Source organism: Oryx dammah, unplaced genomic scaffold, assembly GCF_014754425.2.
Source record: "Oryx dammah isolate SB20612 unplaced genomic scaffold, SCBI_Odam_1.1 HiC_scaffold_11164, whole genome shotgun sequence".
In the NCBI taxonomy this organism is placed as follows: domain Eukaryota; kingdom Metazoa; phylum Chordata; class Mammalia; order Artiodactyla; family Bovidae; genus Oryx; species Oryx dammah.
The window spans coordinates 4,336,876-4,352,346 of record NW_024080557.1 but is presented as its reverse complement, the minus strand read 5'-3'; the positions used below and the strand labels follow the sequence as shown (position 1 = coordinate 4,352,346).

General features: G+C 36.3%; 1 protein-coding gene across 2 annotated transcripts in view; it reads left to right on the top strand.

Annotated features, from left to right (window-relative positions):
• Positions 1-15,471, top strand: part of LOC120860720 (zinc finger transcription factor Trps1) — a 275,412-nt gene that overhangs the window by 40,836 nt on the left and 219,105 nt on the right. The window contains exons 2-3 of one of the 2 annotated variants that reach the window (XM_040236465.1): positions 5,836-5,994; positions 9,302-10,230. In XM_040236465.1, the coding sequence (XP_040092399.1) occupies positions 5,958-5,994; positions 9,302-10,230 (966 nt within the window). In that variant the 5' untranslated portion in view covers positions 5,836-5,957. The remainder of the gene's footprint in view (positions 1-5,835; positions 5,995-9,301; positions 10,231-15,471) is intronic. The other variant, XM_040236466.1, reaches the window with a different exon arrangement.

Sequence of the window (15,471 nt, the reverse complement as noted above, 5' to 3'; positions counted from 1 at the left end):
ACTCTGTGCGACCCCATAGACGGCAGCCCACCAGGCTCCCCTGTCCCTGGGATTCTCCAGGCAAGAATACTAGAGTGGGTTGCCATTTTCTTCTCCAATGCATGAAAGTGAAAAGGGAAAGTGAAGTCGCTCAGTCGTGTCTGACTCAGTATTCTGGCCTGGAGAATTCCATGGACTGTATAGTCCTTGGGGTCAAAAGAGTCAGACAGGACTGAGCGACTTTTGCTTTCTTATATATAAAACCAGTATTAGCTCTCAATATCCTTCATGGCAATTGGTTTAATCTTGTATCTGGTTTTGTACTCTTAAAAAAAATGAAGAAAATCGCAATGAAGAGTAGCCCTGGCTCTCCTCAACTAAAAAGAAAACCCGTACATAGCAATGAAGACCCAGCACAGCCAAAAACAAATGAATTGTAAAACATGAGCCAAAACTTTGCCTAATACACTTGTTTAAGCAGCTATGTGACGATGGTGAGCATTCTTATTGAATTGTCATGGCGTGTATCCGTTAGATTCACCATATTGTACATGCATGTTAATTTACCAAATGGATTTGCAGTGACTGATACAGATTTCTTATGGGAGGACTGAGACAGCTGTTCGCCAGTTACAGGGCTGGATTGAGGTAATTGAGACTTTCTTTTCAATTGAACAACAGATTGGAAAACAGACAAAGCAACATTGATATATTAAAAGTAAACTACCTTTAATATACAAAGATGTATTTTGGCAAATGCTAGGAAGAAAGTCAAAGGCATTCCTACAGAGCACAACACTAATTATTTTTGTTATCAGTAGAAATCCAATTTACATACAAATGAAATGTCAATTTCTCTCATAACCATCTAGATAAAGAGATGCATGCATTCTTTTCCATGAGCTGTTCTTTTTGAACTGAAGTGCGATGTTTGGGTCTTTGCCCTTGGACCAGTTGGAACAGTCTCAGTTTAACAAAGAAGAAAGGATAAAGTTGAGCCTGGCTCAGGCAAACATGCAAAGTCAGATTGGCCTGTTTGAATCAACAGTTGTCATTGTAGATTAAAAAAAATTTTTTTTTTTCTTGGAGAGGAAAACAAAAGGAAGAATGACATATATATAGGCAATGAATAGTAATGTTTCTTAATTTGCTTAGTGAAATTGTGATCTTATTCAAATCAGAGTTTTTAATACATTTGCCTCTCACCTGTTATGAAGGGGAAAATAATGATCCTTTCTCTTTGATTTTCCATAATGTACACTTACTCTGTTTCAGTTTTCTCATTAATGAAGTAGGTGCATGGTTTTTTTTTCAGGTATATCCTACAGTTTCATTTAGACTTTTAAATGTCTAAAAGTCTTTAAAGTCAAACTCCCCCCCAATTTTTTTTTTGTAGTTGTTTAATAGGAGTAAGTACTTACTGCAATTCTTTCTCTAAGATGTATATATATACATGGATACTCATTTTGGCAAATATGACATTATTACTTATTTAGTCAACTATCTCCTTTTACCTAGACTAGTATATTTGATATGAGATATTTAAAATATAGAGCACAGAGCATGATGAAATAAAAGCCTAATAAAATGTATTTGGGCCAGCATCAGAACTCTTTGAAATCGGATATCTAAATAGTGTGCATTTTATCTCACTAAAGCTCCGGTTAGTTCTAGTGTCCAGATGACTATTAATGGGCTTTGTGCTCTGAAGCATATGTTAATAGAAGTGATCATTATGGATTAATTTGATGTGAATTAATAAGAGATTTGTTTGATGGGAGTTGTTTGAAGGTGATGACATTTAAATCTCAAAAGGATTTAAGATGTCCAAAAATACCTTTAAAGATTCAGGAATAATCAATTCAGAGAGAGCAAATTAAATAGACATGGATAGCAAAGAACAGGATTTGACATTGGGTTTATGAAGTCTGAAGCAGTTTACAAAAAAAGTGACCTACTATTGAAGTAGAAACAGAAAACTTTAAACTCGAGCAATTCTTGGGTTTGCGATTGGATAAACAATGTCCTCTTGCGTTTTATAGTTCACTTAAGCGATCTGATTTTGATCTGTATATACGGAGTAGACAGGATTCAAGTTTTTTCCCTCTAAACCAATGAGCAAACACATATGTTCTTTAAAAACTGAACTTTATATGTTGTTCATATGGAAGTTATCTAGTTTGCCAAGAGCCCAAGAGTCGACCTTCCTTTTATTTTGCTATCATTTGCTTAATTCTTTAAATTCTTTGTGGGGGACTTTTGATCAAAAGAAACAGTTTGCTTTTCTTTTTTCCTTTTTATTTTTCTCTTTAATAAAAGCTACAAGAAATGTGTAGTTAATAACTCAATACTCTTGGGCTGTTGATACAAACAAGCCTGGAACAAACATATATTAAGGAGAAGACTATCATATCTTTTCTTTTTGTGTTAAGCTTTGATTTTAAATCCTTGAGAGTTTTATGATCTGGAAAAACAAGAAGATGTCATCTGGTATTATATATTATGATGATAAGAACTGCTACTTATAATTCAAATCATACTCATCAGGATTAGAGATTGAGGTGAGATTACATCATCTTGCTTCTCTAATTTTCTGTTTTGTTCAGGTTTTATATATTATACACATATACTATATATACATATATATATAAACTAAATTTCATATCCTTAGTGTTTGTTCATTACATAGTGTGAAGTATATTCATCAGTACTATTTTTTAACTTAAATGAACTTTTAAAAATACATACTTGGAACTTGATGCATGAATCAGGGCACTCAAAATTGGTGCTCTGGGATAACCCAGAGAGATGGCGTGGGGAGGGAGGTGGGAGTGGAGTTCAGGATGGGGGGACACATGTGCACCCATGGCTGATTCATGTTGGCTTATGGCAAAAATCACAATTATTGTAATAAAAGTATTTAAAAATTAAAAAAACACATACTTGGAACTTGGAGAGTGACACTCCAAAGTTACTTTTAATTCCCTTTCATTGCCTGTATGCATTTGCTGATTTCTCATAATATTTGTGTCTTACTTGATAGGTAGGTACTCATTTTAGGTTGTTGTTTTTTTTTTTTGAGCAAAAGAAGTTCCATATAGTTTTTTCTTTATTTTTTGAAAAACATCCTTCCTCTCTTAAACTGATGACAAATATTAAAAGTGAAGTCCTCTTGCTTTCTGTGTTCAGCAACCACATAGGTGATGCTGGATGTACAGGTGTTGAATGAATGAATGGAAGTTGGAGGAAATGGAGAAGTGAATGGTAGGTGTCAGTGATATTTATGCCACCCTTCGTGGCTGATGGCTTAGTGTTTTGTAGCCTTTCAAGGAAATTGAGTAACGGGAAAACTAAAGTGCCTAAGCCATTAGCCAGCATCATCATAGAGTCTCAGAGGCAGAGTGCAGGTTAGAAATAACTTATTATAATTCCCTCATTATACACATAAGTAGAGAGGTTCTGAGAAAGAAAGGGGCTTGCCCTTGTTTACATCAGCAGATGATTTGAATCAGATTCAGAAACTGGCTGCATGCTCTCTGTAACCCTCCTAACTTCTTAAAGAGGTTTTGATTCTTTACTGTGTTTAGGATCAAGTTGCCACAAAGCATAGAGGAGTTACCTCTTACCTTCAAGGAGTTTCTCTTCTAACGGAGCTGAAACTTCACCCTCATCTGCATTGAATGGTTGTGTGATCTCAGCTCTCTTTTAAAATTACTGTGATAGTTTATTCCTTTGATAGGATAATTATTTTGATTATCTACGACAGGGTTATTTTCAGCAAGTGTATTCCATAAATATATGTGTGTACATGGGCTTTCTTGGTGGCTCAGTGTTAAAGAACCTGCCTGCCAATGCTGGAGACATAAGAGACATGGGTTTGATTCCTGGGTTGGGAAGATCCCCTGGAGGGGGGCATGGCAACCCACTCCAGTATTCTTGCCTGGAGAATCCCATAGACAGAGGAGCCTGGTGGGCTACAGTCCATGGGGTCTCAAAGAGTCGGACATGACTGAAGTGACTTAGCATGCGTGCATGTGTGTATACGTTTAGATATTCATATGGATGAAATAAAACTAAATAGTGGGCAGTTCAGAATATCTGGGTAATAATAGAAAACATATTCCTTTGGTTCTCAAGGTGCCATTTTGGGAACATAAGTCACAGTTGTTTATAGAAAAAAAATTTTTTCCTTGTATATTTAAGCATTTTAATCAGTGAGATAAAGTAGTTACTAGAATTCTATTTTAAGCTCTAATGCTGATTATTTCCCTTGCATAAACCTGTCCAAGTAATACTGAAACACAGAAATAGTGTGGTATCTTTTTGCTTTTTTATAGTAAACTCTTTCACTAAAAATGCAAAGAAAACTTTAAGAGTTTTAAGATAGGAGGAAATAATAGAAATTGAGATGTTTTGCAAATGGGATGTCATATCTCAGTAATAAAAATTAAAACAGAGCATTTTTAGGGAGCTAAATTTATTTTGAACCTGCTTAACTGTCATGGCAGATAATAGTATTCATGACTTAGTATAGGTGGAAAATGATATAAATATGGGAGTGCTCACTATCACCCTCTGCATTCCTAGCCAGTTCCCTGGTCAGTTTTTATCTCATAATTAAATAGAGGACTGAAGTTGTCACTTTGAGCTTTGTAGTGCTCATTCAGATTCTTCAGCTTCTTTGTCCATTCACTTTTTATTCATATATTGCCCTGTTGTCTAAATGACTGTCTATAGTGGACCTACTTTGATTGGCATTTTGAAATTTTGTGGGAGTCAGTGTGAGGAATATTGCTGTATAATAGAATGAAAAAGTTTAAGAGTTGCCAAAACTGATGACTAAGGTACACTGATGTTGATTATAGATATATATATGGTTTCGTAGATGGCACCAGTGGTAAAAAACCCACCTGCCAGTGCAAAAGACTCAAGAGACAGAGTCGATTCTTAGGTTGGGAAGGTCCCCTGGAGGAGGGCATGGCAACCCACTCCAATATTCTTACCTAGAGAATTCCATGGACAGAGGAGCCTGTTGGGCTCTAGTCCATAGGGTTGCAAAGAGTCTAATACAGACTAAAGTGACTTAGCATTCACATGCGCGTGCGCGCACACACACGCACACACACACACACACAGTACATCTGTTCAATTATATTATTACTCTACCTCAATACTTTCATTCAGACAATTTAAAAATGATGATATAAGGATGGTTAAATGCTGGTTCAGTCATAGCTTTACAATCGTATTTATCAAAATGAAAATATAACACAAAATAGATAAAAAGGTAACAGATAACGTGTAACATTTCTGTAACTCTTGGTGAGGTGTACTTAGATCTGATACAGAGTTCCTTATGATACTGAAATAGTTCTCTTCTGAGCCTCACCATATACATACACTGGTACTGCGAATCTGGAGGAAGCTGGTAATGGGTACCACTCCCTGTCTTTAGCTGTGACTGTGCAGCATTGGCACGTGTACTTTGTATCTTTTCCAGAAGCAGATCCCCTCTATAATTATTAATTAAGATGTTTTATCCCCACCCCAGTATAGGTAAGTATTGTGGATCTTAGGTTTCTTAGGGGGAGTTCGAGCTTAACTAATTTTGCCAACATCACAGTCAGCTGTGAAAATGACTTCTGTAATCTTTTATATCGTGTTCCTCCTTCTCCTGCTGCTTTATTAAAACCCAGCAGAGGGAGAAAATCTTGCCCAAGCTTTGCTCCTGCTTTTATCAGGTATCTTTCAAGCAGCCTGCGGTGCTGGCATATTAATGTATTTTAGGTGTGATCCATTCAAATATGTTTACATCATTCAGGAAGGAAAATATTTTTGTTTTGTTTTGTTTTGCAGATATACAGATCAGCTCTCAAAATGTCTTCTGTGTCTTCTGAGCATCTTCTAAGACAATTGCATTAGCCCTCCTGCTAGTTGACTAATAGAATTAATAATTGTAAAAAGCACTCTAAAGCCACATGCCTTATGAAGTCAATGCTGGGTATGATTTTACAAGTATGTGATCTATTTTTTCAAGTGAAAATGTTAACTGGAAAAGTTCTTGGCACACAGTACAACGTCATGCAATCTGTTATTTGTCTTAGAGATAATAACTTGAGGGTGGGTCTAGTCTTATGGTATCTAACTTATGAGTTGCTAGGGGAGTTTCTTCCACTTAAAAGTATTGCAAATGTGCTTATATTTACATAATATGTCATTCTGAAAAATTATGGCGATATCATTCCAGTAAAAAATTATTTTTTCTGTAACTACTTCAAAGTGTAGTCAACTAAATTAACCACGATTTTTTTAAAAAGCAACTAAAAAGAACATGCCCCCTCCCTCCACAGCAAAAAAAAAAAAAAGGCAACCCAAAAAACTAAGTGACCTTTCTGATGCCTCTTTGAAGTTGTAGCAGTTTAACGTTCTTTGCAATGTATATTATTAAGGGCCTTATTCAGTGACTCACACGAGTTGTAAAGGTCTGTTCTTGGGTGGAAGAAGGCGCTGAAATTTGGAAGGATGAGAATTTAAGCAAATCATATGGTCTCTCAATCAAGATAAATGCTTGTTGAATAGTTTTTTAACTATAACCAATTACTTCTCTTCATGATGATAATAAATAAGCAAGATCCATGTATTTTTGGGAAAATATATTAATTTTTCAATTATTAACACATTACTATCTGTTCATCTCTAATAAATGTTTTATCTTAGTTCCGTTGCTAGTAAGATCTCGCTGTTTTTCTCATCTCCTTGACCTTGATATGTGGGCACAAACCATTTTGGGGTTTCCTTGGTGGCTCAGTGGTAAAAGTATCTGCCTGCAATGTAGGAAATATGGGTTCGATCCTTGGGTCTGGAAGATCCTCTGGAGAAGGAAATGGCAAACCACTCCAGCATTCTTGCCTGGGAAATCCCTTGGCCAGAGGAGCCTAGTGAACCACAGTCCGTGGGGTTGCAAAAGAGTTGGACATGATATAGTGATTAAACAACAACAACAAAATAAACCATTTTCTTTTCATTTTAATGGAAGGATAATCTTAATGAATTGGATTATTTCATCCTCTTTTCTTCATGAATCCTGACTTTCATATAGATTTTTATCTTTTTTATATAGCTGTATGTATGTCATTTTGGTGCATCACTGTTGGATTTTATTTATATCATGGAAGCAATGTTAAATCCAATGGAAAAACAAACAGGAAATTCTGGAGGGAAAGGCGTGATGTCATCACATTTTTGTATGTAGGAATGGCTGATACTCTGTACATCAGGATTTCCTTTTCTGTAGGTCAAGTTAAAGCAGTATATTTTTTACTCAAACTCTCATATTTTAGGCCCTAGCTTATTTCTCAAGCTTCCCTTTTATTCTCTTTTTTCCTTCCTTCTTGGTTTTCCCTTTGTTGACCGCCAGTGACACTGCCTTCCAGTCTTCTATTCGTTGGTCTAGTTGCCAAGCACTGTCTCTTCTGACAGAAAAACAGAAGTCTCCTACAATGTCAGCATCAACAAAAGAGACATTAAAATGCAAATGTTATAAGATAAATTATTTAACCAGTGTTCCGTTTTTTTAAAAAATGATGCTTACGTGGCTTAGTTAACTTTAGGAGCTAGTGATAGTGACAGCAAGGTAAAGACCACACTCCATCCCCTATCCCCATGCCAGGCTGGCTTACATGGCTCATGACTATCACCTTCCCTTGAAACTGCAGCCTTTCATACTATAAGTAGGTGTTTTCTTTTTGGTTGTTATTTTCTATGTGAGAGAGTCTATGGATATTTGATGACTGATGTTTCTGGCATATAAGAAAAGCAGTGTATTCTCTTAAGTATAGTTATACTATTTGTGACATTATTCAAGAAAGTGAATTTTTACCTTCTAACCAATTCCTTATTCTATCTAGTGAAAAAAATTTTGCATAAGCAGCTTTTCACAAGCAAAGATTTACCCGCATATCCAAAACCAGTGTGGTTCTTCAGCACTTGTGAGAAATTATACATGAGAACAACTAAAATGTGCTGTTGATTTGGATTCTCCAGTAGAGGACATTTTGGATAATCATGATGTAACTGTCTCTCTTAAATCTGTCCTTGTGGTAGTGTCAGCTAGTAAAGAAGGCTTGGTTTATTGGTCAGTCTACAGTTGAATTTTTCTGAGAGACAGTTGGGTGATGTGTACAGAGTCGTTTCAGTTGTTTGGTTGGAGAATTAAGGAACACAGGCCATGAACATCAGTTCTCCACAAGGCTTTGTTGCTGCATTCTTTTATTGACAGGATACAATTTGTTTCTTAGCTCCTTAGAGATAAGTCCTTTAGAGTTCTGATTCATTAGACTCCCCACAGTTTTATTCTGTGGACCCTAAAGGCACAGTTGAGCTAGCATGTAAAGGTGTACCAGAGGCAACTGCTAACAGTTTGCCAGAATGACAATGTCACATGGTTCAACTGAATATTTACTTTAGTCAGTTTCCATCGTGTTCCTAATGGTGGGATTGGTATTGTCTCCACTACACTGTGCCTGGAAACCTTAAGTAGGTTTCTATCATGCTGGATGGAGTACTAGCAAAGCCTAGCCTGGTCATTTTGATGTGTACCAGGTCCCCCTTCTTTCAGGCAAGCCCCCTCAAAAGGGGGCTTAACATAATTTATCGGTAGGGTAGAGATGAAATGTTTGTTATCCTCCATTCCTAAAAGTAAAGAGGCATTTTTCACTTTGTTTATAACATGCTCTTTCTGTCTTTTGACTCTGAGAATATTTTGGTTAAAACTATATTTATATCTTGGTTGCTCGGTGTCTAACAGTATCGAGTTTCACTTTATAGTTGTTTATATACACATATACATATCATATAAATAAACACAAAATATATATTCTGTAAACATAAACAACTATATATAGTATATAAACATAACATGTGTACATATTACACATAGTATATAACATGGATAAATATAGACACATTTATCTATTAACTCTAACTGAAGAAAGAAACTGAGCAAAAAATGTAATTGGCAGGCAAGATTAACTTATAGGAAGGATAGAGCTAGTAATAATAATAGTTAATACCTTGATATTCATGAAACCATTTTAAAGTAATAAATGAGTCACCCTTTGTGACAAAAATAATTCTGAATGTAAATTGTTGGCTTCAGTTTCACTTTTTTGCTATTTTTAAAACTGATTTTTTTTCCTAGAGACAATTTTTTGTTCTGTGCCTTAAAAAGCCTTGAATAGAGTAAGGAAATTGTTCTCGATTAGATTACATGCCTGCAAATTTCAAATAACCCTGTGTCTTCCTTTCCCTTGTGTTTTTACAGATATGGTCCGGAAAAAGAACCCCCCTCTGAGAAACATTGCTAGTGAAGGCGAGGGTCAGACCCTGGAGCCTGTCGGTACAGAAAGCAAGGGACCTGGAAAGAACAAAGAATTTTCTGCAGATCAGATGTCAGAAAATACGGATCAGAGTGATGCTACAGAACTAAATAATAAGGAGGAACATAGCTTGCATGTCCAGAATCCACCTTCTAGCAGCAAGAAGGACTTGAAAAGCTCAGTCCTGAGTGAGAAGGCTGGCTTTAATTATGAAAGCCCCAGTAAGGGAGGAAACCTTCCCTCCTATTCACATGATGAGGTGACAGAGAGAAATATGTTGGCTTTCTCATCTCCAGCTGCTGGGGGAGTCTGTGAGCCCTTGAAGTCTCCTCAAAGAGCAGAGGCAGATGACCCTCAAGATATGGCCTGCACCCCATCAGGGGACTCATTGGAGATGAAGGAAGATCAGAAGATGTCACCGAAGGCTACAGAGGAAACAGGGCAAGCGCAGAGTGGTCAAGCCAATTGTCAAGGCTCAAGCCCAGTTTCAGTGGCCTCAAAAAACCCACAAGTGCCTTCAGATGGGGGTGTCAGACTGAATAAATCGAAAACCGACATGCTGGTTAATGACAACCCAGACCCGGCACCTCTGTCTCCAGAGCTTCAGGACTTTAAATGCAATATCTGTGGATATGGTTACTATGGCAACGACCCCACAGATCTGATTAAGCACTTCCGAAAGTATCACTTAGGACTGCATAACCGCACCAGGCAGGATGCTGAGCTGGACAGCAAAATCTTGGCCCTTCATAACATGGTGCAGTTCAGCCATTCCAAAGACTTCCAGAAAGTCAACCGATCTGTGCTTTCTGGTGTGTTGCAGGATATCAGTTCCTCAAGGCCTGTTTTACTAAACGGGACCTATGATGTACAGGTTTGTGCTTTGTATTGTGATCTCTTTGTACAGGGAAAGTTATCAGTAATGAAATGTTAAATCTTACATGCATGTTAAAGTCAAGCTTCCAGTATCGAAGGGGTTAGCCTGCTTGATGAAGCAGAAGGGACGGACACATTTGTTTGATCCAAATGTGTGTTCAAGAGTTATCTTTAGCCTCTCATCATGGAAGCTAATCCCAACATTTCTATTAGGCTGGGAAAAGTCTTTTCATGGAATTAGCTAGGCTTCATATTTCTGAACATATTTCATGGTAATTTGATGTTTTCAGAGTCTTCCAAAAATGGCACTAATCTTTATGGTTTGACATGATAGTAATTCATGCTTTGTTCTAGTTTTAGATTATAAAAATTGGCTATAGTGTTTCCTTCAAGGAGAGTCTTTCCTGTGTCTTGGATGAGGATTTGATTTTACACTGAACTGGACCAGAATTGGGTCACACTGGTGGGTGCAGAGATGTACTACTGAAAAGCAACATAATTGCAAATGAAACTTTAGAAATAAAATTTTACATTGATTCAGAAAGAAGTCAATGTGATTGTAAGTACTAGGGACACCAGAATGACCTTGGTGTGGACCAGTAAAGCATTCCTTCTTGTATTTAAGGAAAATGGCAATTTATGAAAGCATTTAGTAGTAATTTAGATTTCTACTTTTATTAAAAATGGCATACCTTTTTGATCTGCCCTCTGTATTAGTTTATGGCATATGTGAGATGAAAAAAAAATCCACCATTTGAAATAGAATGAAATGCAGAACGGACGCTTAAGTAATGTATTCATTTCATTTTAGCAATTTTAGTATAGTTGACACTGATGATCAGCTTGAGAAAGTGTATTAGTTTCTGTTACAGTCTGTAGATTTTTATTGTATTATTAGGCCAGGGATTTCAAAACATATTAGGTTTAATGTTAACCTTCTTCAGGAGTGATTAGAAGAAGTACTGGAGAACTAATGAAATCGCATCACACTTTATTTGACCTCCTCAATCCCTGAAAATATCAGTTATTTTTATCAACTCAGTAGTTATAACACATTTGTTCTAGACCTCTCTTTTGACCTAGTGCCAATTAAGAAAGGCAGGAGAAGAGGTTATATATAACAGGTAGTGAATATATTTTGCAATGCTCGTAAGAGGGATCAGAAGAGAAATTTCCACGTCCTTTAAAAATGTCAGAATGGCAGTCTTATCACTTTAAGGGAGAAATAAAGAAGATACAAAAAATCCAGTTTCATCTTTGGAAAGCTCTCTTAAAAATTCCATCTTACTTTGTGAATTTCCACAAATAGAATGATTTCTGTGGCGTAGCAAATTAAGCCAACATAGTTATTATGCATGAAAGCTACATGCTTTGAACTGCTGTCTTATTAAAGATCATTTCACTGTCTTATGTCAGATATACTTTGCTGTCAAACTATGATTGGAAAGCAAATACGTGTCTTAGATAAAAGGGTTAGAAGTGAATAATGTTAGTATGTGAAATGGTGTTTTACAATTAGTGAGGAATATGATGTTAATACCTGGATTTCCGGTCAGAGTTTCAGTTTGCTCACTCTGGGGACAACTTCTAAGGAAAGCTGATCCTGGCTGTCAGGAAGGCTCTGAAACCAAGATTACTAAGGGCCTATAGTTTGGAAGAATTTAGATTTTTAAACACACTTCCATTTCCCCCAAACAGTTATTTGTTAGGTTCCTAGTTATTTATAGTAAAGTTTATGTTTGGGTAGAATGAGCTGGACACTTTTCCTGGGCAGTGATTTTAGAAATAAAACAGATGTGGGAGCTATCTGAGTTTGAACTAATAGAACTAGAAATAAAACAGCTGATCCTAGGCTCTGCTGTCTCCTAAATCCTTGCAGCAGCGCCCAGTAAAGAAGACAGAAATGGTAGGAGATCACATGCAAGGAGATAATCTTGTTAAAATCATTTTTTTCCCTCCCAAAGAGAAATAATATGGTTACAAATCGGACACAGCAATCTATGGAAAAAGTGGATGATCCTTTTGAAGCAATGATTGGAGAGAGAAACCAGCCTAAAGAGAGTTAACTTTCTTCAGTTTGGGAAAAGGCCACTGAATGTATTTTAGGCCAAATGGTAATCTTGAATACTTCATACACACACCAGATGTTGATGGAGAAACATGTCTGAAGATAAATAACTTATTAATATTTTTATGCTGAAATAAATATCAGATAGCTTCCCTATATGCACAAATTGAATAAAAGCACATCTGAATTCCGCCCCCTCCTTTTCATCCACATATGTTTGTGTTGCTGAAATGCCATTTGAGAGGTTCGTTCCTTGCCATGCGAACTGCGTGGAGACTAAAAGCTGTAGGAAGTAAAACGCTGACTATAGAATTTCTTTAATGCAGTTTTGTCAGAAATTGATAGCAAATTAATGGCTTGTGTGTATTCTGATAGAAAGATGTTGGTAAATACGAGGATTACAGAGAAATAGTCATTTCATTCCAGGAATTATTAAACTCAATCTGTAATTTAAGCCAGTTGAAGTAATAGATGAGCAATTCATTCATCTTTTTCAATTAACTTTTTTTTTTTTTAACATTCAGGACAGTTGGTGGTTAATGAGAGATTTATGACATTTTAGGCCAAGGAAAAAAGGAACAGAAGCCAAAAATAGAGGACTTAAGAACTCTGTGGCTTTGATCTATATTTTGGTTTGACATGGATGGTTTTAAATAATTTGAACTGACCTGAGTGCAGGCATGATATATAGGGTTGGGGGAAAAAGATATAATTGAAACAAATTTGAAGATTTCTAGTTTCAAGTTCAGATTGTTTGACATCTATTTGGCTTTAATAATTGAAGTTTGGGCATGTTTGTAACTGACCGTTTCCACTTCTGTGGAAATTTTATTATACATTATGAAGTCAAAGAATTACAGATTTGTAAAAAAAAAAAATAATGTCAAATGAGAATGTCTTTTTCTCCTTCATAATCGAAAAATCTCCAGCCAGATAATGGACATTATTTCAAAGGTTCATCATAAAATCAGGACAGGCATTTCTGAGCCTGTTGAATTCAGATCCCTCCTGCCCCCCGCCCCTCCCACACCGTGAGGTAGCATACCCAGCCCTGAAATCAGAAGAAAAATATTGATCTTTTCCAAGAAGAAACAAGGAAAGATATAATGGCTAGCTTAAGACTCATGGACTTGACCAGGATGTTATTTTTTCAATTTTTAAATTTCCCCTGCATGTTATATCGATTACTATGCTTAAATTTTTAAAAAATAATGGATGCAACATGATGGATGCAACCCTTTATGTAATTTTTGCTACCTGTGTTCAGCCTTTAAGGCTCACCAATAATAGGAGAAGAGATTGAACTCTTCTAAAAGTAATTACAGCCTCTTTCTTTTTAATCTGCTTTATTATGCTTGTATTTAAACCATTGCTGAGTGGAGGGCTGAGTTGTTAAACACGGACGTTGCTGTTTCATTGGGGCTTAATGTGCGGTGCATTAGGGTGTTGGCGTCATCTTTATGGGGGAGCTCTTAGCCCTCAGATCAGGTTATAAAAGTCGGAGTCTTGTCAAGTTGTGCTTCCCACGGGAAAGTGTTTAAGCTAGCTCAAGTTTATAAATGCTCATGATGTGTATGTTGCCTTTGCATATTAGGAAACCTTCCCTGTTATTCTGCATTATTCAGGCCTCTAAGAAGGGAGCTACAGGATGCCAGCTATTAAATTCATTTTAACCCTGAATGAAATTTTTAAGGTTAGCAGAAGAATCTCAGTGACTGTCTTGTGTTTGAGCTAGGAGCACTATGTTTCTGTTTTATAAATATATTTTTAGCAGAGTTGCCCAGTGTGTCATGTTAGAAGCAAGAAGAACAGATTTTCAAGCTAGGAAGTCATCTTTTGTATTTGTATTTTCAACATTTTTAACTCTATGAGCTTTATAAGATTCTTAACATGTTCCCATACACTCCTTTGAACAGGGGATTACAGTTTGGTCTGGGAAAAAAAGAGAAAAATCCAGGGAACATTCATTTCATTTTGGTTGATTTTGACTTTTCTTGAATTTTAACCTCCAAATATTTATTTATTTGCCTTCTGTTTCCTTTGATCTGGAGCAAGAGGGAAGTTGTGGAGCTTAGGAGGTTCTCTTGCTTTGTTTTTCTGAGTTGAGGAGAATTGCATTAAAAAAAAAAAAACAAAAACTGGTGAATGAGACTTGAATCACTTCAGATTCTCTCTAGAGTACGGAGTGTTTGGTCCGTGAAGCCATACTTATTTTTCAGGACTGTGTCTCTTTAACAAGTGATAAAGTGTGCAAAACAAAACATATGCTCAACCTAAGGCCGTAAAAACAAAGCAAAAGCAAAGTTCTGGCATTTACCAGGTTATTTTCATCATGAAGATAGCTGAGCTGGATAATGTAGCCACCCGGGTGGAATAGAAGAGTTTGACCATTTTCACTAATCCTTTTACCTGCATGATGGTTAAATCTCCATTGGGCTTTGTTACAGGAGGGTCAGCCTGATAAATGTCAACCCTTCTTGGATTTTCAGTTTATTTGCTATCGTTTGGAGAACATGCATCACTTTCTTGAATATTTGTATTCCTCTCTAGGCAGAATGTTTAGAAGAAGGAATCATGGCTATCTGTGCATTCAATCAAATTTAGCATTATTCAACTCTTAATAAAAATTTTATCCCCAAATGGCATGTTCTGCTAGCCATATCAAGTCAGCAGATTATTCAGTGTTTTTGTTTCTTGGGTCATTGTAATTACAGCATATACACAGCTGTTGGAGACACAGATACATATGGAGTGTACTAACCCCAGGAAAGTTGGGAGAAGGAGAGCAATTCTCTTTCATTTTCTGATTTCCTTTATGGAGTCTGTTTCTGAGAATCATTAGCCCATAGACCTCTTGAATTCTTCATGATAGGATTCTGAAGCTTAAAGTCAGTGTTAATAAGCATGTTCAGAATATTGAAGAAGACCTTGTTTAATTTTAATTCAAAATCAAATGTAAAATTATTTTTCTGTATTACTTTAAATTTGACCAATCCTTCTTTTATTTTTTTAGCTTATATAATCAAAACTACATGTATGTCCTGTTTTTTCCCCCAATTTTGGATTCACTCCTAATAATCGCTAGCATTTATTAAGGGATTCTTGTATGTGCATATAGACCTAAGCTCTGTACATGTATTAAATAACTCATCTTCATAAAAACCCTTGAGG